At 40.9% G+C, this 24,623-nt stretch overlaps 3 protein-coding genes across 5 annotated transcripts; 1 reads left to right on the plus strand and 2 right to left on the minus strand.

The window, feature by feature from the left end:
• Window positions 1–27: 27 nt before the first annotated feature.
• tpk2 (thiamin pyrophosphokinase 2) lies at window positions 28–4,603 on the minus strand. The gene is made up of 8 exons (XM_086069346.1): window positions 4,393–4,603; window positions 4,079–4,320; window positions 3,244–3,307; window positions 3,051–3,181; window positions 1,669–1,787; window positions 1,074–1,206; window positions 902–998; window positions 28–816 (listed from the first exon to the last, which is right to left on the minus strand). The coding sequence occupies exons 1-8, from the start codon at window positions 4,460–4,462 to the stop codon at window positions 770–772; spliced, it is 903 nt and encodes a 300-aa protein (XP_085925472.1). The 5' UTR covers window positions 4,463–4,603; the 3' UTR covers window positions 28–769.
• Window positions 4,604–4,758: 155 nt separating this feature from the next.
• Window positions 4,759–14,106, plus strand: gmeb2 (glucocorticoid modulatory element binding protein 2). Of its 2 annotated transcripts, none has more exons than XM_086069851.1 (10): window positions 4,759–5,011; window positions 5,204–5,351; window positions 5,437–5,519; window positions 6,814–6,938; window positions 7,779–7,882; window positions 8,639–8,796; window positions 10,894–10,956; window positions 11,062–11,199; window positions 11,294–11,416; window positions 12,647–14,106. In XM_086069851.1, the coding sequence occupies exons 2-10, from the start codon at window positions 5,212–5,214 to the stop codon at window positions 13,267–13,269; spliced, it is 1,557 nt and encodes a 518-aa protein (XP_085925977.1). In that variant the 5' UTR covers window positions 4,759–5,011; window positions 5,204–5,211; the 3' UTR covers window positions 13,270–14,106. The 2 variants fall into 2 exon arrangements, with proteins under 2 accessions (XP_085925977.1, XP_085925978.1); XM_086069852.1 differs by having other exon boundaries at window positions 5,437–5,474.
• Window positions 14,100–16,695, minus strand: pdyn (prodynorphin). 2 transcript variants are annotated; one of them, XM_086069854.1, is made up of 3 exons: window positions 16,550–16,612; window positions 16,259–16,424; window positions 14,100–15,428 (listed from the first exon to the last, which is right to left on the minus strand). In XM_086069854.1, exons 2-3 carry the CDS (start codon window positions 16,379–16,381, stop codon window positions 14,928–14,930), a joined length of 624 nt encoding a protein of 207 aa, XP_085925980.1. In that variant the 5' UTR covers window positions 16,382–16,424; window positions 16,550–16,612; the 3' UTR covers window positions 14,100–14,927. The 2 variants fall into 2 exon arrangements, with proteins under 2 accessions (XP_085925980.1, XP_085925979.1); XM_086069853.1 differs by having other exon boundaries at window positions 14,103–15,428; window positions 16,259–16,395; window positions 16,550–16,695.
• Window positions 16,696–24,623: the final 7,928 nt, after the last annotated feature.

Consider the following 24,623-nt stretch of genomic DNA (forward strand, 5'->3'; position numbering starts at 1 on the left):
ACAAAGAGGAAACTACTGTCAAGTCCATTCTTTTCATCTAAATGTTTTCAGTAATCTTTTAATGACAAACCATAGGATATACACCTTTTTTGTAACACATTTTTTCCCCTTAGGACACATTACAACAGTTTTCGATCGCATCATTTGCAACATTAACATCCGAAAGGCGGGTTGTAGCCATGGCTTATTAATACCCCGTTCCCAATCAATTATGAAACATAGTTAATACATTAATTTTGAGAGTCATTGATTCATATCATAATCAATCAATCCCAGAGTTTCATGTCTGCACACTCCTCGATCAGTTCATCTTGAGCGAATGTCGCGTCTCGCATTTTACCAATATGGTAGAACTAAATTCACGTAATTTTCGGGGGAAAAAGAGATGTTGCACTAGGTAACTTAATGGAACATGAGGTCAAATCCAAGATGGCAACCATGTCCCAAAACACCGAGCCTACTGTAAGTAATGACAAGAAATGCAGTCTTGAATGCAAGAAACTTGGTCAAAACAATAATAAAAAAAAAAAAAGATGAACTTGGTTAAATGACTCAACTTAGCCTGTTTAATTTATAGAGTACTTTTAAAAGCAACCATGACTGAAAGTGATGTACACACACACACAAAAGTTAAGACACTAAAACCAGGACAACTAATAATTGAGTCTTGGGACTTTTCAGTGATATGGTAAACATGTTGCACATTGATTTAAAAGGTATAAAACATATCTGTGCAGGTTTTAACTAGCTTGCTGATTGCAAATGTCTTCTATAATGCTTGATGGAGCCCGGACACAAACTCCTGGTAAAAGGGTTCTGAGAAGACAAGAATCACATGGAGACAAATTGAACAGGTCAACAGATTGGATCTGTACATAAAACATTCTAGAATGTGACCAACCTCTGTCAGGCTCAAGATAAGAATGTCTAATGAGAAAGTCCAAGACCACCATAGCACAGTTCGGTTTGAAATCTTCAGTGGCCAGTAGTTCTTTCACCTGAAGAAGAAGATGCATTTCTTAAGAAGATATCAACCTTTAGAAATTGAAATGAGTTACGAGTGATGCCGTTACCTTCTCTATAGGCAGGAGATAGAATTCCTGGACTTCTCCATCCCCTACTCTGGGCTTGAAGGCAGGAGGAAGTTCCAAATCAAAGACAAACTGACTTTCGGAAAACACCCCCTCTCCATCTTCGTAGGTGTAGCTAGTGAACAATTTATCAAGCAATCAGTTGTAGTCACTTGTTTTCAATGTCAAGTACAGGATGTAGTTTTTGTTCATTTTCCTAAATCGTTAATGTAATTTACAGGGATTTTTTTTTAAACCCTAATTATTACCTTGTACAATGAGAGGGATTCTTAAGCCACACCATGACGACGATAATATTTTGGTTTTGCAAAATTACTCAAAAGACTGTTCCAAATTATTATGCACAACTGTTACAAAAACAAGTCTTAACGTTCTCGTAGGATTGGTTACATGTGGCCAAAATTCAGCTTTATGCATGATTGCAAGCCCTTGGGAGGGCCATTCTGGAACATTACCCAGAGTTAAAAACAAAAAAACATTACTCACAATTCTTAGACGGACAGTGACAGTACTAATTCATCTATAATCAACAGAAATTTGGATCTATGAAACGTGCCCAAAAAGGGTCTACACGTACCTTACTGTGGATACGGGGCGGGCCATTTCTGCAAGCGCTTCTGGGATACATGCCTCTTCCTGACTTTCTTTCACTAGGGTGCGCTTGATGCTCACGCCAGCAGCTAGACCACCTGCAGCCTTCAAAGACACACAAGGCCCACCTACTGAATCCCTCACCCAGCTTTATACCATTGTTTACGACAGTACCTTTTTCCACAGCAGTCATTTTGGCATAGTAAAAAGAGAATAGGCGTTTTAAAGAGGCCTGCAACTATCTTGCGCATTTTGTTCAAACTACATTTAGTTTTTGCGTTATTTGTATTTTTAACTCATTCACTGCCGGCTATCGATGTCAAAAATGCATTTTAACCATTTATATTAGTTTAACATTTTCCACTTTTGTTAACAAGAGTATGAAAACCTTTATTGTACATTTAGAACAGATATAACATTTGTGATTAATTGTGAGATAACTATTGAAGTCATGCAATTAATTACAATTTTAAAAAAATCGCCTGATGCGATAAAAAAAAAAAGATTAGAAAAAATTAGGGGCGTCAGGTGATTAAATTAATTACTCAATATTAATCACAAATGTTATATCTGTTCTAAATAAATCAAAAAACTAAACTAATGAATTCATTTTTGATGTCTATAGCCATCAATGGCAGTGGATGAGTTAAGCAAATTGCATTGTCATGCAAATTGTTATGAATGATTGTGAAGTATGTTTCGCTTATATGAAATGACGTTGGTAAAGGTAGCTTCTTGCCCGCTGTATGAACAGTCAGTTTTGTGGGTGGAAAGTAAAGAGATATGACTTGCTTTTGCGTCTTCGTCCCATTCGTCTCATTTACCGCATTTCCACAGCATAAGACTATGTGAAGCACGCTGAAGTTATGTGAAGCATATTCAAGTTATGTATACAATAACTTCGATGGTTCATGTTGTCATAGCAATGCCACTCAAAGCTACAGGTATGTGTTGACATAACAACCAGACGTGTATGTGACCTTGTGGGTCTCGGGACAGTTACTTGTCTATGTTGATCTTGTGAATCTCGAGGAACTACTAATACGAAAACATCATCATTATATTGTAAATAGCCCAAATTCGAAATTGATTAGACCCTCCAGGGTGAAATTCCATTTTGGGGTGTTCTCCCTGTGCTCTAAATTGCTCATAGGTGTCAATTTGAGGATAAATCCTGCTGTCTACCACCTGCGATTGACTGGTGACGAGTCCAGGATGGTCTCACGCCCCAAAATGAGCCGAGATAAGCTCTAGCTCATCCGTGGCTAGTGAGTAAGTGAACTCCAAAGAAAAATGGCTTAATTTTTGAACGCACAGAACTGCAACCGTGTTCATTTGGGCTACTTGTTGTGATCCATTTGTACTCACCAGGTTGTCAAGTAGTCCAGGATAGGTCTGCTTGGTGGGAGAGCGTCGCGCCAGCCACATACACACGTCCCCGCTTTCACTAACTGTGTAACCATTAATATGGACTCCATAGCGCTTCACCCCAAAAAGGCCTGTTGGACAGCAGAAGGAATATCAGACAGGACACATGCAACAATGTGACGGAGTGACTTACTGGTAGCTGCTCTTTCCATCCACATCACTGGAGGGTCTGAGAATTTGTCCATTACATTGTACCTCTGAGAGAAGAAAGAAAGTCATCCAATGTACCATAATTGAAAATCTTCAAACAACTGCTACTTTGTTAAACACATAGCAACACATACAAACCATTTGCTGCTCTGTGGGAGCAATGAAATATTCAAAAGGCACAATATGGTACAGTTCTCTAAATTACACCGAAGGGGTGTCTTCGCCAGCACTACTGATTCTGAAGGCCCTGGACTAACTGGACTGACATGGCAGAGCACAAAGGCTGAAATCTGATTGGACAAACAAACAAATTCAACATACACGTACAGTTGTATCTTGACTTTAGAGTTTAATTGTTCCATGACCAAGCTTCTAAATCAATTTACATGTATACGCACCAATTTCCCGCATTTAAATGATTTGAATTTTGAAAAGCTATTAAATCATTCCACCCTCAAAAAAAAGTAAAAACCACACCTTATGATACATGGTTTTAAGGAAAATAAAAGTACCACTGTGTTGTAAAATATATATAACCCATAAGATAACACAATAAAGGGGATTTTAAATAAAGACCCTCAGTCTATAAAGTGTAATTAAGCCAAAAATGTTGTGTGCCATTAAAAGCCTGTCCCAGCCCTTATTAGTTTGTTTGACTGTTTGTCAAAAACAGGCAGCTATGCTACGAAAGAAAGAGAATGAACTTTTGGGAGTAAATTAACATAATTTCACCTAACAAAAATTAGAATTCAGGTTGTAATTTTAGGACAGGGTTTATGATAGCAATGATGGCCAACCAATTCTGGATCGTGTCTCACCTCATCTCTCCAACCTTTGAGGCAGCGCAGTGAAGGATCATGTCTAAGTTTTGACAGAACAACGTCCACTGCCTCGGACCGTTTGTCATAAGAGTCCAGGTTATCGCAAAGGGACAGTGCGCCCCCAAGTGACGGTTGGAACACATCTCCGTAGCGCGTCAACAGCGAGGCAACGTGCGGCACAATCCAACCAAATTTGATTCCATCAACCTCAAAACGAAGACAATTTGCACGACAAGAGCCTGCCAACGACATTTTTTAGTGAGTGAATAGCGTTCCGGCCGAGTGAACGCAACATGACGTCAAGCATTTACCTGGCAAATAAAAGTTATTCATTCGGTGGAGGAGCTGGAGTACTTTCTCTGACCAGACAGAATTAGCCATGGTAAGCTGCAAAGTATGTTCGGACGGATCCGTTTCATGTGCTTCACTTTACTCAAGCTCCTCGGGCTACAAATGATAACTCGAAGCAAGTCCAGATATTTGTTGACATTCAATGGTTCAGGGTTCCTTATTGTCTTCTTTCGTCGTATAATGGCGTTTACAAATGGCATTAGTACATTTCCGCCATCTATGGGTCTGGAATGCAATAGTAAATAATTTAAATGCAATAACTCGACAGTAGGTGGCGACAGTCACCTATAACGATAGGTTTTGAATCGCCATTAATATCGAGAAGAAGGAGCGTCAGCTGCGCACTGGAAATGTACACCAGGGAGTTGCAGGAAGATGGAAATTTGTATTTCAAGTACACTCAAAATATTTCGTGACTTATTCGCATTGGATGAAAACCAGCTATCTGTGCTTACGTGTTGTTTTTCTGCCATAACAAAATAAACGGTAAAGTTTGTAGCGAGCGGGAGCTACCCTTGTGCTATCGTTAGCTCTGCTAGGTATCTGCTAACTGGCTGTGTAACATCAGTGATACACAAGGTAAGATTTCGTAAAATAACACTAGTCATAAAGGAAGTAATTTTAGCTGCTTGGAATCTCTTTGACATTGTGTTAATTCGTTGACGAAACACCACATGAACTGAAGATCATTACTGTATAAGTTACCTGTACTTTTTTTTAACATAAAAAAAAAAGTATTTTAACTATCTATCTATGTATCTCGTTATTCAGTTTGTAGCATGGCCTCAGCTGAGGTAAAAACGCAAGAAATGAGTGAGGTGGTGATTTTGGCGGTGTCCGAGGAAGAGGTTGGGGGCCTCACTGTGGCAGAGGAGGATACAGCAGTGCTGGTGGCCACACAGCTTAGCAATCAGCCAGGGTTTGTACTAACACAATCAAAGGCGATCATCAGCAATTCTGGCTCCTGTTACACCTTATGTTTTTTATTCTGTATGTCTTTCCAGAGAGGAGGTCCTCACTGTCACTCAAGTGGAAACCGATGGTACGAGTAAAACAGATTCCTTAGCCAATGAAGAAGCAGTTATCGGTAAAGTGATTTGCATTCTCTGTTTAGTGTCATGTACATTTAACCATCTAGACCAGCTCAACCATTTCATATTTCATATAGTATTTTCTTACATAGCCATAATGAATTTCAATCCCCCAAATGTATTGGGAAAACCCGCCTCAAAAGCATCACTCAAATCTTGTGAATCGTCAACTCATTGAGCATCAGAGTTAGATTTTCTTGGATTAACTTTTTTCCCTGCTGATGCCACCTTAGAAGGGTCCCAGTAACCAAAGAGGAAAAGTGTGATTACTACTGATAGAATTGAGACTGGAACTTAATCCTAAACAGGTCACAGGAAAGGCCCTGACCTCCAATTACAGTATGAGCCATACAACTACCATCAGGGTAGCACAGTTGGGGTTTGAATCTCAGCTTTAGCATCCCTGTGTGGAGTATTGTATGTTCTCCCTCAGCTTGCGTGTTTTTCTCCCTCTGCGGGTGATAGGTTAATTGAAGACTCTAATTGTTGTTTGTCTACATGTGGCCTTGGGTTGGCTGTCAACCAGTCCAGGATGTACCCAACCTCTTGCCCAAGGTCAGCAGGGTTAGGCTCTAGCGTACTCGGGACTCTCAAAAGGATAAATTATATATATAAAAAAGGATGTATCTACAATTAATGTTGATACTTACACCAACTATTTTAGTCATGAGATGCTCAGGGAAAAATGTCTTGTACACTACACAATTCATTCCAGCAAAAGGTATGAACTCCACTAGGTGACAGTATTACCCTGCAAACACCTTCATGTCGGCTTGCTGTTATGTCTTGTCAGGCATCTGCAAAATTGGACTGGTTGTACTTGGTTATAATTTCAATTAATCAGTCTGTCTAGTTTGCAGCACATTAAGGGATGGTAAAATATTTTTGGGTAGTAGCAATTTAAGCCTTAATTTAAAAAAAGAAATTCTTATGGGAAAATTTGATTTGAAATTAGAAGGTAGTCAGTGTCTTGTCAACAACTTTTGGAGTGTCCACTGGGCACATACAGTACAAGTTGGTAAGTTGTTTCTAGGGATCAGCGAGTACCAATACCAGGTATCTGATTCGGGCCGATGCTAGTCCGTATTTTAAGGTCGGCCAATACCAGTATCAGCCAATCTCTTGTGGCCATTTTATGATCAGGAACTAGAAATTAGAAGAATGGGAAATTGCCATCACTTTCATGTAATTTTATATATATATATTTATAGTTGTTTTTTCCAATCTCATTTAATTTGAGAAATTTCAGTTCTTTATTGGTTCTCAGATAGACCTTGTCTGTGTTTACAGTGAAGCTAACAGAAGAGGTGGACGTGGAGGCCGATGTGTTCTACCCAATCACGTGTGGGGATGCCACAGCCACACTTGTGTGGAAGAAGTTTGTTTGCCCTGGGATTAATGTGAAATGTGTCCAGGTACATGTTGGCCAAATGCTAATGAGTCTTAAATGCATTCTTCCATTTACAGGAGTCATGGACGTTGCAAAGACATTAAAACAGGAATGATAACAAAGTGCCAGCAACCAAGTGCAGTACAAACATATAATAAATAATAAATTTTTAATAGTAACCATTTTTTAAAGTTTTTTTTTTTAAATGTTAGCAACTTCTGCAAATCTGCCTCCTTAAACCTAATGTTTGCCGTAACGACATTACTAACCTGTAAGAGGCAGTATGGTGCCACAGGGTATCCAGACTTCTGAAAGGAAAAGCTAGTGTTAATATAACTTTCACGTTTGCTTTACGTGGCTTGTGATGGCAAACGTCTTGTCAATGTAAGTGGAGTGAATGAATTGCGCGACATTTTCATACGAACACTGTCAACGCAATGAGTTGTGTGTCTGGCAGCAGCATGAATTTAAGGTCGCTTCTTTGTTGGTTGTCGTCTTGTTTTACATTACAATAGCAGAGCCTGTGACTCAGCTGACATTTTGTTGACAACACATAAAGACGAGTGATCCTAAATATTGATTAGGTTTAACATTTATGGTTGTTGGTCACGACTGTTGTCCAAGCAGATCAATCAGGATAATCCGGCCAGATTGTTGGAATGAGTGAACTGTGTAACTCACTAAAATGGTCGGTTATGATGGCCAAGCGCTTCCTGCCCTCACAGTTAGGAGTTGAGGACACGTACGTTCCACTTTTAGACCCCAATTCCTAATACCAAGTTCTTATAGAGAGTTTTTTTGGTACGTTTGATGTGAATCTAAAAAATGATGAGTGCACCTCATGTTTGTGTGTGTTTTTCTCCAGTTTAATGATCAGCTCATCAGCCCGAAGGAGTTTGTCTGCCTCGCAGGCAAGTCCACACTGAAGGACTGGAAAAGAGCCATCAGACTCAATGGCACCATGCTCAGGTCTAGTCAATTACATTTTGTAAATATAAAAAGGGAAAGGAGAGAGAGTGAGAGTGAGAGAAAGCTACACATTTATCCCGCTTGGAGCAAAATTGCCAAAATGATGTGCAACCCTGAGTGTTCACAATTATTCAAATGCTTGGTCATACAATCGAGGTACAATGTTGTTAGTAGCACCAAGTCAAAGAACAACAGCAGATGTCATAGCAATTTATATTTACAAAATTTAAGAAGCGCAACAGGGACAATGATCACTTCTACAGTGAGATCTCAATGATGCGTTTTTTGGTCGTGTCCTGAATTCCAAAGACAAACGTGTAGGTGTGTGAATTGTCTAGTACCTGGCGATTCGATTCGTATCACGATTCATAGGTCACAATTCGATTCAATACAGATTAATCCCGATATGAATCTATAAATTGATTATTGTGAATTTTTAACTCAAATTTAGAAAATACTAATCTGTAAACTTGTACATGTACACTGTAAGATTTGCATGAAAATGTATTTATTCAAATTATTCAAAATTCAAGTTTATAACTGAGCTACTGCATTTAACAAACAGGTTGCAGTCTGTTTCATGTTTGAACAGCACTGAAACAAAATATGTGAATCCTAACCCTAAGTAAAACGTTTTGTTGAATATTCCCATAAAAAATTGATTGAAATCGATTCGAGAATTGCGCGCTGTAATATCGCGATATATTGATTGATTCGCGGTATACAAACGTGTAACCACAAGTTTGGATTGCTCAGGAAGATTATGGACTCGGGCGAGCTGGAGTTCTACCATCACGCAAAAGTCTGCTCCAACACCTGCCGCAGCACCAAGATCGACCTGTTGGGAACCAAATTGGCCGCCAGCTCGGACCAGTCCGCCGACCTGGCTGCTGCCACCTCATCCACCGCTCACTGTAAGTAGATGAGCCTCCATCTCGTGGGTGTTTTGGTGAGCTGCATTATGGTCTCTCCTACAGTACGTAAAAAAAAAAAAAAAAAAAAACCTTAAACACTGCATTTATTGTACTGGGTACTATATGCCCTCAAAACAGTTGTTTCCTATCTATCTATTCTCTCATTTTAGAAAAGTGTTTTTGTTCCTGTCTGTTTGTGTGGCCTTGCTGCAGGTCTGAATCATCCCCTACCCGTCCACAAAACTTCATGGAAAGGAGTTTAGTCACGACACTGCTAACGCGCGTGCACACACACACACACACACACACACACACACCAACTGCATTTTTTGGTGTTCACAGTTTGGCCGTGGTGGAGGTCTATGCATCATGCTCCTCCATAAAGTTTTGTGAAAACGGGCTAAGTGGTATTCCCATGACCCTGCAAATGCACACCCAGCGATTTGTTTTAACACTTTTGTCCTTGGCTGAGTTATGCACACTCTTGAGTGATCTTGTTTTTTTAAATGGTTTTTGTGCCCCACAACGAGAAGCGTCCTTGAGTGGAAGCAAAATACATGAATTATTGTTGTAAAAGCTAGATTTTTATTTAACTCGTGATTTTAACGTAGAGCTGAAGTGAATCATACTCACTGCGAGTCATTTCCAATATTTTGTCCCTTTCGTGTCAGGCTACAAAATTATAGTCAAACCCACACTTTGTTCATATAAAGAAAAAATGACGTTTTATATATCCCTTATAAGGTCATATAGTAAACCCTTTTTAAAATTGTACATGGGGTCCTTAGTTTGCAATGTATCGAGGTTGCTTACAAAGTCGCGTATTGAAGCCGTTTGTGCAGCAGTGTAAGGCTCACACCACATACGGATCCACTTTCAGTTACCACCATACTTAGCTGCTTTCGTTTAATTGTTGTAGGTTTATTTTATTTTATTTTTTTTATTTTTTTTTTTTTTTATAGAGCTCAGTATTGTTCATTCGGAAATGTCATCATCATTGCTCTTTTTTTTTTTTTTTTTTTTTTTTTTTTTTTAAATATATATATATACACATACATACATACATATATACATATATACATACATACATACATACATTTTTTTTTTTTTTGTGTGTGTGGGTGAGTATGTGTGTGTGCGTGCGTGCGTGCGTGCGTGCGTGTGTTTGTTAGCTCACCAGAAAACCTATTAGAAAAAAAAAATCTCATACCGTTCACCTAAATCGAACACCAGGAGACCCGAGGGGACCGAAGAAAACCAAGGAAGGTGAAATCCAGCACCGACCAGACACCCCCCACCAGAACTCCTCCCCAGCCCAAGAAACATCCAGACCCCAACAAATCCAAAAAACATAAAATCAGGGAGGCCTCAAGAGACCAACGGAGAGACCGAGAAAAGGAAGGAAGGACAGACGAAGCCGCGTGAGATCCGAGACACCAGCCTCCACCGATTCAATAACCTGAGGAGGAAACAGATTGTGTCTGAGTTTCGGTAGATGCTGGTGTGGTGGATCTGGCATGCATGAAAATCTCCACCAAAGAGGGGAGCCGTCGACCCCCGCCGGAACAGAGCAAGCGCAACACCTCAGGGCCCCCCAGGCCGCGGCAGCGCCAAAGGACGACCCCCGGGCCCCACCAGGGCCACCGGCCGGAGAGCAAACCCAGGAGCAGGAGCGCCCCCCGCCCCAACCCGGCCCGCGCCCCCGGCCCAACGCAGCAGGACGGGGCACTGCAGGCCCACCAGGCACCCCACCGGCCCCCAACCCCCGCCCCCCCCCCCACAACCCCCCGCCCCCCATCCACCCCCGCCACCCACCCCAACCCAGCCCCAGCCGCCCCCATGCCCCCAATCCCCCACACACCCCCCACCCCCAGCACCCCCCCACCCCGCAACCCCCAGGTTTAGGTTTATGGTCGAGACATGTTTTTCATACAAGTATTTGCTGTCATGACTTTAATACTGCATTGTCTTAGGCTTGCAAAGAAATTCAGGCTACATGTCTTAATTGTCCAGTAATGTGTGCATATGTGTTTAATCGGAATAAAAATAAATAAATAAACAGGTTTGTTGAAACACTGTGTTGTGTTTCCATTACAGTGAATGGAGACTCCCACCCAGAGGGGTCAGAGGGCCCTTCAGAGGGGGCCACAACCGTTGGAGGTGATTCAGAATCTTCACACCAATTAACTTGAAAGCGAAATTGCAGTTTGGAGTGACAGCTTGTGGGTACGCTGCGTTCGCGTGCACGTGTGTGCGTGTGCACAGAGGATGCCGTGTCGTTCTGGCGTGCGCTGAAGGACGCAGGGCTGCTGGAGGAGGTGATTGAGGACTTCCAGAAGGAGCTCCAAGAGGTGCTGAAGGGGCTGCACGAAAGAGTGTGTGAGCCATCGCTGCAGGTCAAAGGTTAGTCCCGTGAAGTGAAATGGTCGTTTTCTGATGTGCTATCATCTATCGCCACATTGAACACAGAGTGTTGGTTGTTTGTTTGTTTTGTCAGATGCCGCTTTACTCGATAGCATCGTGCACAACTTTGGGATGCTGGATCTGGTGAAGAAGGTTCTGAGCAGTCATAAGAGCCAGATGGACCAGTACAGAGAGCAGTACACCAGCAGCCTCGCTGGTCAGTCTATGTTGAGGGCTCAGCAAACGTTTGTGCTCAGAGGTCACATTTAACTCATTCAAACCCCAAAAACTGTTTTTAATACTTTGTCCTTCACTCTAAAAAAAAGTTATTTATACATTTTTAATTAAAAAAAAAAATTATGCTAGAGCATACAGAAGGCTTTGATGCAGCTTCTGACCTGAAAAGGTCGCTTAAACCAATAGTAGTTATTACAAAAGACGTCCAGCAGGTGGCAGCAGAGTATAAGATATCAGCCAAGGCCATGTTGCAACAAAACTTTTTTTCCCAGGGTTTTGAACAGGTTTGTGAATGATGATGAAACTTAGCTGTATTCTAATGCTAATTTCTGCAAAACAGATACAAATATATTTTTTTCCTGACGAAAGAAGAGACTAATCTTTCTTGTAGTTGGTTCCATGTTTTGTTTTGATTTTTAGCAATAGAACACAATATTATGTGGGACTTGCAAAATCAGTTAAAATCCAGTAAAACAGCCGGGAGCGAAGCGGGTTGCTTCAGTGAAAATGGCTGGGGATGAATGAGTTCATTTTTAAAAGGGACAAATAGGCCAAGTTTGGCATAGATTAGTTATTGGGTAATAGTTTATTACCGGTATTTACAATATACCAGCCAACCAGTTATTTAATTAGACAAATATTAAATGGGGGAAGTCAACTCAAAAACTTTTTCTTGGCCAAAATATGTTCTATGCAGCCCCACTAGTTTAAATATGATATTCTGGTTGGTTAATATTGTGTTAGTGGAATAAGAGATAATCAAGCAAAATCCAGCAGTTTTTTTTTAATCAATACCAGAAGGCGGCCATTTTGCCACTTGCTGTGGAGTGAAAATGACATCACATTTGCTTAAGGTCTCAGGTAACAACCAATCACAGCTCAGTTGAAAAAAAACAGATGAGCTGTGATTGGTCGTTGCCTGAGCCCTGAGAAACTGATGTCATCTTCAGTTAACAGCAAGTGGCAAAATGGCCGCCCCCTGAGATGAATACAAATAAAAAAGGCTGGATTTTGCTGCATAACTCATATTCCACAAATGTAATATCAATCCGAATGCTATGTTTAGACTAGTGAGGTCACATATATTGTCAAGAAGTGTTTAAGGTCGACTTCCTCTTTAACTGATCTTGGACATACACCCTGATGTACATACACGAAGGCCGGTTCTTGTGAAAAGCGGCATTTGCTTCTATATCATGTGCGTCGACAGCTCTGGAGCAGCAATGTGACGAGCACAGGAAGCGAGCCAAGGAGCTGAAGAGCAAATCTCAACACCTCAACAACGTCCTGATGAACCTCGCGCCCGCGCCCGCAGCGCCGGCCCCGAAACGCTCCCGGATGTGCCGCGCCGTCTCCAGCCCGAGGCCCATTAGCCCGGCGCCCGCGCAGGTCACGCTGCCCCTCAGCCAGCTGAGCGCCGTGCCGCTCGGCAAGCTACTGACCATGGCGGGAGCTCCGGTGGCGTCCAACCTGGGCGGCTACACTCTGCTGACCTCGCCGCTCAACGGCTCAGAGCTGGCGGCCGACGCTTCCAACCTGACGGTGCTGTCGGCCGTGGCGGGTCAAGAGGGGACGTCCTTCGAGAGTGGCGCCGTCGTCTCGCCGGCCTTTGTCAAAATGCTCGGTCCTCAGTTCCAGTTGGTGACGCTGCAGGGCCTGGCCGCCGCGCCAAACACGAGCATGGCGCAGTCGCTCGGCACCATTGCTGTGGTGGATGCCACGGCAACGACTGCAGACATTTTCCTACAGGGAGTCCAAGCTGGTGAGAATGAAGAAGGTCAGCGCACCGAGGTGAGAGGGGATGACATGCAGCAGCTGGTGGAGCAGCAATGATGGCAAATTAGCGTTTCGTTTCTTCAGGGACTCGTTGCTTATTTCTTTTGTTTGAAATGAGAACTTTTTTGTTGAAGTTATTGAAGACCATAGCAGTATTGAACATTTTCTCATCCATTTAGAGCAATTAATGATAGCCGTGAAAAGTTATTCAGTGAACCCCAGCATCATTGAGAGTTGGCATTTGCATATTTGCTGATTTTTTTTTAACGAGGCCCATCCTCTTATCTGCTGAAAAACTCACATTCTCACTGCCATCTTGTGGCGTCTTGGTGCCAAGAACCTCTATTGAAGTGAGTTGATGTGCTTCATTTGTACAAAAGTAGTGCTTTGACACCATTTGTGGCAGGATTCACTGTACACAATATTAGGGTTCCTTGAAAAGGCAGTCGCTTAATTTTTGTCACCGTTCGCCAGGTGCTGAAGGATTGTGCTTTTCTGTAATAAGTTCGAGCCGCCTTCGTTAGTCACCATCTTTCTGTGACAAGAATGGGAATTCAAAAGTGCCTCAACCAAAGATGTATTCTCCTTGTAGTAAACCGTCACATGCAAAGGGAAAAGGACATGTACGCACTGCAGATGTCGTAACCATGTTTCCTGTGTTGTGTTCCTCTTGGTTCATTTCCTTGTCTGGCGATATGTTGCCGTGCTACTTACAGACGACAAACAAAATGTTTCCAATACTTCACTTTTTATTTGATTGCCTAAACTGCTCAAGAATATGTTGTAAATATACCTTTGTGTTCAACGTGAAACATTTGTTTTGTTTTTTTGTAATTTATGGAATAAATGCTTTAGTGTGTGTTGCATATAAAAATCTGTCACTTTCAAATAACAGTATGGCTTTGCGTTAATGAGTACCTTTTTTTTTTTTAACAAAGTAGCAAATATTTTCATCGGTTAAGAAACACTCTAGTAAGAGCTTCACAAGTAGTTCATACAATCAAGGGTTTCAATGAATTATTTGTGATAATGGCTACGACCTCGCACTACAAATTTTGTTTGAATTTGATGACATCAAAATGTTTGTATTTTTTGTCCACTTAAGTATAAACTTCCATTGATTGATTGATTACACACACACAAACTAACTTATAAATAAATTCAGGGTGCTTATTTAAGACCTGTACACGTACAAACAAATCGACTTATGAAAACTACAATTACAATCTTCACGTAAGGACGCTTGGGAAAAATACATTATTTGGCCACAAGATGGCGTTAAAGAGATGCTAACGAGCTATTTGAACGGTGTGAGGTGAATACAGTAAAAAAAAATTGTATGTAACTGCATTTTATGACATTATCCCACGTCAAAGTTTTATATTCTAGGTTGAGTACTATTCTGTTCCAGTTTTGTTCCTCGTTAGGACTCGAGACGAATCAGATCAAATTAAAATCACTGATCGCTTGCGACTAAATGGGAAATATTTGCATTTGTCTAAAATTGTTGGTGGAGAATAAATTTTTATTTTATTTACCTTTATGAACAAAAGTTGCAGTCTTATTTTGACTCATGGTTTTATTAAACAATCAACAACTTGGAATTCACTGACGAACGACACAAACAAGAAGGCAACGAGTACAACAGGCATGATTTGGGGTTAAATAGAAGTTATAGTAAAGCTGCAGTGAGTGTTCATTGCGCTGTACGCAGTTCATCTCGTTTCTCGACTGAGGTCGTCGTCGTAGGATGAGAAAGGTTCCTCGGCGGAGCGCTCCGAGATCTTGAAGTGACGACGCAGGAATCCCCCGTAGCGCTTGTCCCACTTGATGTTATTCAGTCTGGGTCTGATCCGCCTCAGGAAGCCCCCGTAGCGCTTCTGAAGCTCCTCAGGCTCCTCGAACTCGCTTCTTTTGGACTTGGGACCGAACTTGCGTAAAAAGCCGCCGTAACGTTTAACGTGATCGTAGCCACGGAGCGTGTTTTCCTCACGGCTGTCCTCCTCTTTCTCCAAGACATGCTTGTCCCACCAAGGGGAAGACAGCAGCTCCTTGGTGCTGTGGTCCAGCCTCTTCATGAACTGCGCGTCGGCTTGTTTGCTGCCCCCGTCCTCCTCTTCATCCGCTTGCGCCTTCTCACCTTCGCGCTTCACGTCCTCCAGCCACGGAGCGTGCTCGCACAGCGCCAGTTCATTCCCGCACAACACCCCGCACCACTGCAACACACCCAGGGACAAGTGTCACATTCCAATGAGAGGATATAAAATACAATTCAAACAGCCCTGAAAATAACAGACCAAAACAAAAACACTAACTTTTTTTCATTTCTATTTTTTTTATATATATTTTTTTATTGTATTAATTATTTTTATTTTATTTATATAATAAGATGCGCTCGAAGTAATAAATATGGATGTTTTGGATGTTGTCCGTGTTTTTTTTTTTTTTTAAATAAAATAAGTGCTCACTTTACTCAAACATATAGTGCATATAACTGGAAACATCTGAGAAGCTGATCATTTTGCAGTGTTTTTCAACCCAGAACTGTGTATAATGAAAATGTACATAAAAGCAAATGTATACATCCATTTTTTTAAATGCACAAGTCACAGAACATAATTTCTATAAGAGTGCCTTAAATAAAATTGCAATATTTTATATGGTATAAGGTCAGATATTTGTTATATTATTATACATCCATTGTTTTTTGTTTTGTTCAATATTTGGAAAAAGTGCATCTTACGGCACAAAGAGAGCAGGAGAGCAATGCAATATTCTGTATAGTCCTAAGAGAGAAAAAAAAAACGATACAAAATGACTCATTTTAATAAATGAAAATAGAGTGCACACTATGTACTCACGACCCTTGCCGAATGACACAATGGCACATGTGTTACATTTGAAAGACTATTCATCCCATGAGTGCACACATGTAAAACAAGCTCTATAACACAAAAGCACACCACAAAAGGTGAAGACAACCTTTAAAAACAAAAAAAAACGGTAATTTCATGAGAACTTGCAGTTTAGTCGCCCATCTTCTTACCAAGCTACTGTAGGCGCTGTTGGGCTTGAGGATGTGCTGCAAGCATTTGTGACACTGTGAAGAACAATGTGCGTGCATGGAGTGGGGCAAGCTCAGCATCAGCACCAGGACATACCACTCCATCCTTCAGCAGATTCCTGACAACATACATATGGACCAAAAGTGTCTGAATGATATGGTAATGTCGTGATGATGGGAAAAGTATGTAAGAGCAGGATACAAATGCCGAACTATAGATAATGTGGTAAAAGCACAATAAAAACAGTCATAAAAGTTTGTGATGACTTGTACCTCAGGAGTTGATCAAATGTGCAGAGTTGCATCCACTATCAAATGTCTGCTTGCTTTCCTCCCTCTGACTCTGGTGCTTGTTTTCTCCTGGTTGCCTCTCTTTTTATTACAGTGATCACGACGGTGTCACTGCATGCGCATCAACGCAGTTCCCCAGTGCACCAATGAGAGAGAACCGTAGTGCGTAAATATGCTCGGGGAGTTTCTGACGACACCCCACGCACACAAAAAAAAAGGGCATAGGGGATTAGGGTAAGGTTATCGTAGCCTACATCTCAAGATATGAACGCAGAACAAAGCTTTACTTTTGACTATAATGTGCAAAAATGCATAAATGTGCCTCTGGTACATCAACATAACGTCTGAACAGTCATTTGCTGTTGTGTAAGGCTATTTTTAAGTCTCTTAGCGACAAACCCAATTCCAATGATATTGGGACGTTGTGTTGAACCTAAATAAAAACAGCATATAATGATTTGCAAATCACGTTGAACCTATATTTAATTTGAATACACTACAAAGACAAGATGAAAACAGATTCACTTGATTGCTTTTAGCCATAAAAAAAAAAGAAGAAGCCATTTTTCAACAACTTCTTCTTCAGTTTCTCTGGGCCCGAGCTCATCTAAAAATGGACTGTTGCCAAACAGTTAAGTGTTCTGTGGTCTGACGAGTCCACATTTCAAATTGTTTTCGAAAATTGTGGATGTCGTAAGAGGAAAAGAACCTTCCAGACTTATATGGATGTGAAGTTAAAAAAACAGTATGGGCTATGTAACGTTCACGTCTGTGAAGGCACCATTAATCCTGGAAGGCACCACAGGTTTTGGAGAAACAAATGCTGCCACCCAAGCAACGTCTTTTTCATTGGCGTCCCTGCTTTTTTTCGTAAAAAAAAAAAAAGAGCCAAACCACATTCTGCATATGTTACAACATTGAAGAGTGCAAGCACTAAACTGGCCTGCCTGCAGTCCAGACCTGTCTCCCATTGAAAATGTGTGGTACATTATGAAGCGTAAAACACGGCAATGGGGACCTGTTGAAAAGCTGAAGCTGTACATCAACCAGGAATGGGAAAGAATTCCACTTACAAAGCTTCAACGATTATCGTCATTCAAAGGTTTATTGAAAAGTTGTTAAAAGAAAAGGTGATGTCGTAAACATGAGCCTGTCCAAGCTTTTTGGGAACATTGTGCAGTTAACGATTATTTGCTAAAAACAATAACGTTATCTTGTGTTTGTAGTGTATTCAATTAAATATAGGGAGAGCATGATTTGCTTTTATTTATGTTTAGCACAACGTCCTAACATCATCTGAATTGGGTTTGTACTTTATGGTAGCGGGGGTCATTGGGTTCTATCCCTCTTGTATGGATGAAAATCCATTGTAAACCGAGGACACCCTGTAACGATGTATGCTTCGGAGGCCGTTATCTAAAACGATCATTTTATTTCTCTTGTGAAGTTTTTGAACGGATCACAAAGCTGACAGATGAAAAAGGCCATTTCTCTGATGCGTATAGTGTTGTTTTTCTCTTATAAAAATGCCACTTCTTGTTCGTAACCAGGCCAAGGCTGCGAATTCCCCTCATTTCCTGTATAGTGCAGCACAATCTAACCTGTGATTATGAGAAAGACATCCCTGAATGTTCAGCGGCTTGTAAGGACTTGCAAGTAAACAAGCTTAACTACTGAATTGGTGGAATTGTAAACCAGGCTTGGAACGGTCGGAAGTGGCTTCTCACTGAGCAGCAACGGTCAGACTGAATCAAAGGTACATGCGATGTGGCGCTGTGTGCAATAGATGTGACCAGCAGCAGAACTAAATGTTGTAGACTCAAACTTTTTGCTGTCATTAGAATATTTTTAAGCACGAGGAAGGAAGTCGCTCACGAGACCTACAGCGAGACCAGAAACCCTAACATGGCGGCGCCCTGCTGCTAAGATAGAACTAGCTCTATTATACTAAACTAATCCAAATTTAACCATCATATATCTTGCATTTTCTCTTCTCTCTTTTTCATCCGGCAGATCTGAAATACCACCCAACGTGGAGGACCTTGAACGTTTCATCGACGGATATTTTTACAGCTGCGCGATGGAGGATCCTGCCGTCGAGAAACCATCAAAGAAACCCTCTTCGAAGAAGAGGAAAAACGATTCAGCGACGGACACGGACGACCTAACCACCACCACTACGGACGTTTCGGTCAGTGTGCTGGAGTCCATAAATAAAAAACTTGACGTCCTCGGCCTCATCCTCGAGGACGTCAAAGAATTAAAAGTAAGTATGGAATTTATCAGTCAGCAGGTAAGTGTCCTTAAACAGGAAAATGCCGAGTTACATTCTACACTCACGACTGTATCAGCCGAGCTGGAAACTATGAAAAAAGAAAATAAAACGCTAAAAGAAACAGTTTTAGATGTACAATCCCGTAGTATGCGGGAGAATTTAATATTCTCAGGTATATCTGAGAATACCTCTGATAACCCAGAGGTTGAGATAAAAAAATTTATGACGAATTCATTAAAAATTCCTCAGGAGACGGTAAATAACATCTCTTTTGACCGGGTACATCGGCTTGGAGCCCGTAGAGGCAACAAACCCCGTCCTATTATTGCAAAGTTTGAGCATTTTAAACAGAAATTATTTGTTAAAAGTAAAGGACGGGAGCTTAAAGGGACCTCATTTGGAATGAATGATCAATTCCCGAGAGAGATCAATGAGCGGCGAAAGGTACTGTTTCCTATAATGAAACAAAATAGGCAGGAGGGTAAACGGACTACGATAGCCGTTGATAAGTTATATATCGATGGCCAACTATTCCGGAACCCCAATTCCACTCCCTGGCTGTTCTAATTAGCATTGGTGGAACTAAACTTAGTTTGATTACTAGGTGTATACATATACTGTATATGTGGTTATAAAACCAAAAACATGAATACTTATTATGTTTAGGCTATATTATAAATATAATATTAATACACAACTATATCTAAAGTATATTTATAAAAAAATAAAATAAAAAAAATCTCGCTGGGGTTACTGGTGTATTGTTATGTTTAATCCCCTGTTAATTTCCCTCACTTTCACCGCCCTACTCGTTTTTGCACTGTTTTATTTACTTACACGTTACCTTACACGTTACCTTACACGTTACCTTACACGTTACCTTACACGTTACCTTACACATTACCTTACATGTTGCCTTATACGTTACCTCATATTTTATACAAACTATATAAATCACCTAACCACTTTGATTCTATCCTATAACATGCCAGTGGTGGCAAATGGCCTATACAGATATATACATAGGACTGTGTTTATATTATTTGTATGCATAAATTAGTTCTGGTTTCCTGGAATGTTTGTGGCGCTCGCTCACAGGCAAAAAGAATAAAAACTTTAGACCATCTCTTAAAATTAAAAGCAGATATTTGCCTCCTACAAGAAACCCACCTACAAAAATCTGAAGAAAAATTACTTATTGATAAAAATTTTAGCCAAGCGTACTCTGCCCCTTATAACAGTAGACAAAGGGGAGTCTGTATACTCATACATAAGAATTTACTCTTTACTCTAAATAATACAATAACAGACCCAGAGGGCCGATACATTATTATTCAGGTGACTATATTTAATAAAATATATACATTCGGTAATTTATATGCCCCTAATAATGATGATCCGGCTTTTTTCCATGAATTTTTCTCTAAACTGTTTGAATTAGCAGCGAACTCTACTATTATTATTGGAGGAGACTTTAACACAACCTTAAATCCATTAATAGATCGTTCTAATAAAACAACATGTATAAGGCGATCACAATCCACAAAAGTAATAGGGGAATATATGGATGACTTTGGCCTCGTCGACAGCTGGAGACTTAAAAACCCAAATAAGAAGGAATTTACCTTCTTTTCCGCTGTGCACCGGTCCTTTTCAAGAATTGATTTTTTTCTTACAAATAATTCTATTGCTGATAAAACCGTTACAAAAATACATCCTATTATTATTAGCGACCATGCACCAGTCTCCCTTTCCCTACAAGTTGATTATACCTTTAAACCACCACCTACATGGCGTTTTAACATCTCACTACTAAACGACGCAGAATTTGACAAAATTATAAGAAAAGAATGGGCAGACTTTTTGGAAATAAATGACTCTCCAGACCTATCTCCAGCTCTTCTCTGGGGAACCGGGAAAGCAGTAATTAGAGGTAAAATTATATCATATTCATCTTATAAAAAGAAACAGGATCAAAAATTAGAAAAAGACTTGGAAGATAAAATTAAACAACTGACGGATGAGTACGCAATAAACCCAAATAACCAAATATGGACTGACTTACAAAATACAAAAATACAGTTAGACGATATGTTAACTAAAAAGACAGAGTTTATAATACAACAATTGAGATACAACAACTTTGAATATAATAACAAATCAGGTAAATTTCTTGCAAACCAACTTCAACGTAATCGGGAAAAATCGCTTATAACGGCTATTAAAGGTACAACTGGTGAATGTACACAATCACCAGAAGAAATTAATCAAATTTTTCATAATTATTATCACAACTTATACTCAGAAACTAATAAACCTAACCCAGAGCATATTGAGGCATTCCTCAGTAGCTTAAGTATACCTCAGGTAACTACTGAATATAAAGATATGTTAGATGCACCACTTACTATAAACGAGTTGTACAGTGCTCTAGATAGTATGCCAAATGGCAAAGCACCCGGCCCGGATGGTTATCCGGCTATATTTCTAAAGCACTTCTGGTCAATGTTTACTCCACTATTCTTAAGAGTAGTAACAGAAATTAAAACTAATGGTCACATACGCCCACACATGAATACAGCAGCAATTAAACTTTTATTAAAGCCAGAAAAAGACCCCACCCTTCCATCAAGTTACCGTCCGATTTCACTAATTAACACTGATATTAAAATTATCACTAAGGCTTTTACATCTAGATTAGAAACAGTAATCCCGACAATCATTCATAGCGACCAAACAGGCTTTATTAAAGAGCGTCACTCTACTAATAATATTAGAAGGCTCTTTAACCTTATTAGTATGTCACAGCGGCAGGATAAAAAGGCAGTTATTATATCATTGGATGCAGAAAAAGCTTTTGATAAAGTTAACTGGTCCTTCCTCTTTGCTGTTTTAAATAAATTTGGCTTTGGGAAGTCATTTATTCACTGGGTGTCAGTATTATATGATTCTCCTAAAGCTACTGTTACTACTAATGGGATTATATCTAAGAGTTTTACTCTACAGAGAGGCACAAGACAGGGATGCCCACTGTTGCCTTTATTATTTGCAATATTTATTGAACCGCTTGCATTAGCCATACGCCAGGAAAGAATGATTCAAGGAATTCACTCTGGGGTAACAGAACATAAAATTAATCTATATGCCGATGATATTTTACTTTATTTAGAAAAGCCTGCTATTTCATTAGGGGAAGTATTTAACTTAATAACTAAATTCTCACAGTTATCAGACTATTCTATTAACTGGACAAAATCAACACTTCTACCTATTACAGAAAATTCATGGAACCCTGCAAGCCAGGACCCATACTACTCATTTCCTATAGGTAATTTAAAATACTTAGGCATAAAAATCTCACCTAAATTAACTGATTTAGTTCATTTAAATTTCACTCCACTTCTGGATAGCATTTATAGTGACTTGGAGCGCTGGAATAATCTTCCTATTTCTCTAATAGGACGAATAGCCACTATTAAAATGAAAGTTTTACCCAAAATAAACTATTTTTTCTCAATGATTCCATTTAAACCTACGGCTAACTGGTTCCAGTTGTTGGACTCAGCCGTTACAAAATTTTACTGGAAAAAAAAAAGAAGCAAAGATTAGTCTATCTACTCTTCAGAAAAATAAATCCAAAGGAGGTCTAGAGGCACCAAATTTTATGCACTATTATATAGCCAACCAGCTACAATATATTATTTTATGGGCACAACCCAATAGAGATACTAACTGTTGGCTGGAACTAGAACAGAAGGATTGTAATAACCTCAGACTCCTAGATTTACTCTTTATTACAACATCGATTAAGCGCCATAACTGCTTTAAAAATCCAATGATTTCCGCCACCCTGACTGCCTGGTGGAAGGCACTAGAAATGACAAAAGCCAAAGTGGAGCCCAGCGGGCTTTCTCCCCTATGGCATAACCCCGACTTTCAAATTAACAACCAATCGTTTTATTTGAATGTGTGGGAGCAGAAAGGAATTACACATCTCCACCATCTCTTCTCAGATAATATGTTTATATCATATACATCCTTGCTCCAAAAATATAAAATAAAAAACGGAAACTTTTTACATTATTTGCAAGTTAAAAGTATGATAAAGAAACAAATTCCAACACTCCAGGGTACGCTCCAACCGCCTGTTTTAGCTAAAGATATTACCAAGCTTTCTCTGACAACAACAAAAAAACTCTCAAAAATATATAAGTTACTTTCATATACTGATAAAACGTCTTTACCCATCTCAAAATGGGAAACAGACTTGTCTATAGCTCCGGAATCTGTCTTTTGGATTCAAGTTTGTGAAAATGTTTTTAAAATGACAAAACACACAAATTTACAACTTATCCAATATAAAATTATTCACAGAACATACATTACTCAATATATGATGAAGAAAATGGGACTCTCAGACTCCGACATTTGTCTCCAGTGTTTACAAAACACTACAGACACTTATTTTCATGCTTTATGGTTATGTACTCCGGTTATGTGTTTCTGGACTAAAGTCTTAGAAAAACTTTCCGCTGTCTTGGACTGTAGGATACCGTTCTCTCCAAACTTGTGTTTGCTAGGTGACTTAACAACAATTGACTTACCACATAAACAATTTCAATCTATACTTGTAGCCCTTACTATCGCAAAAAAAACAATTCTTGTTAACTGGAAAAATAAACAAACTTTGAATATCGACCAATGGTCTAACCTCCTCATAAATCATATTTTAATGGAAAAAATATCTGCCTCAAATAAAAACCAAATGTCAAAATTTAAAGAAACATGGTCTACGTATATAGAATTTTTTAACCTAAACTTGGATTTTAATTCTGCCTGTTAGCGAGAGCCACAGCAGCATTATAACTGGCATTGATGTTTCTGTATTAGGCAATTTGTAACTAATGGTTGTGTTTCCATAGTCAGGAACCCGGCTGCTGCCAGCGGGATCGAGCGGATTCACCTCCGATGGGCACCAGGGGTTGATATTCGGATTCACGGCATGCCAGTGGGTTAATTCTGTGGGTGCTGTCCCCCCTGGCGGGGAGTGGGCGGGTCTGCCCCTCTGTTGGCTGCTGGGTGGCGGCTGCGTCTTGGCCGTTCCCTGGGTCTCTTGGGGGGTGCTGCGTTGCGGGGCTTTCCCTGGTGTCGGGGGCGGCGCCGTTCCGGCGCGGTCCGTCGCTCTGGGCCCGGCGACGCGGTTCGGGGCCTGTGGGCCGCCGGGGTGCCCGGTGGTTCCCTCTCCCCTCCCCCTTCCTCCCCCTTGCTGCCTCTCCCTCCTCGCCTCTCCCCGCCCGTCCTCCGCCTCCCTGTCCCCTCTCCCTCGTCGCCCTCCCTCCTCCTCTCCCCCTCTCCTTGCGTCCCTGCCGCTGCCCCCTGCCCTTCTTGTCGTCCCCTTCCCTCCTCCCTTCCCCTTCCCCGGTACGCCTTCCTTCCCCTCCCCTGGGCCGGGGGCTCCATCCATGGCCCGGGTCTCGGTGCTATGGGGGCCGGCGGGGGTGGCTGGGGTTTGGTGTCGTGCCCGCCCCGCTCCGGTGGGCGTCCTGACACCTCGGGCGGGACCCAGTATCCGGGGGGCGAGCCCTATCGCCCCGCCGGACGGGTCCCATATGCCTGCCGGGGTCCTGGTGGGGTGGGTGGGGGCTTGGTGGGCCGGTGCGCCTCCTGCCCCCGCCCGGTTGGGGGGGGCCCCGCTGGTCACACCTCTTAACTCACTACACTAGGTTTGCACAATACACTTTTATAGACATATAGGGCACATAACACACTTTGGGGGGTGGG

Source organism: Leptonotus elevatus, chromosome 2, assembly GCF_054856555.1.
Source record: "Leptonotus elevatus isolate MCC_2025b chromosome 2, RoL_Lele_1.0, whole genome shotgun sequence".
In the NCBI taxonomy this organism is placed as follows: domain Eukaryota; kingdom Metazoa; phylum Chordata; class Actinopteri; order Syngnathiformes; family Syngnathidae; genus Leptonotus; species Leptonotus elevatus.

Excerpts from the sequence above, each read along its gene's own strand:
- pdyn (XM_086069854.1), bottom strand. The coding sequence starts at position 16,381 with ATGGAGTGGTATGTCCTGGTGCTGATGCTGAGCTTGCCCCACTCCATG. Across the intron at positions 15,429-16,258 it reads ACAGCGCCTACAGTAGCTTG|TGGTGCGGGGTGTTGTGCGG; the intron begins GTAAGAAGATGG and ends GGTGTGTTGCAG.
- gmeb2 (XM_086069851.1), top strand. The coding sequence starts at position 5,212 with ATGGCCTCAGCTGAGGTAAAAACGCAAGAAATGAGTGAGGTGGTGATT. Across the intron at positions 5,352-5,436 it reads CAGCTTAGCAATCAGCCAGG|AGAGGAGGTCCTCACTGTCA; the intron begins GTTTGTACTAAC and ends ATGTCTTTCCAG. Across the intron at positions 10,957-11,061 it reads GGGGGCCACAACCGTTGGAG|AGGATGCCGTGTCGTTCTGG; the intron begins GTGATTCAGAAT and ends GCGTGTGCACAG.
- tpk2 (XM_086069346.1), bottom strand. The coding sequence starts at position 4,462 with ATGGCTAATTCTGTCTGGTCAGAGAAAGTACTCCAGCTCCTCCACCGA. Across the intron at positions 3,308-4,078 it reads TCAAAGGTTGGAGAGATGAG|AGGTACAATGTAATGGACAA; the intron begins GTGAGACACGAT and ends TTCTTCTCTCAG. Across the intron at positions 817-901 it reads TTATCTTGAGCCTGACAGAG|AACCCTTTTACCAGGAGTTT; the intron begins GTTGGTCACATT and ends TTGTCTTCTCAG.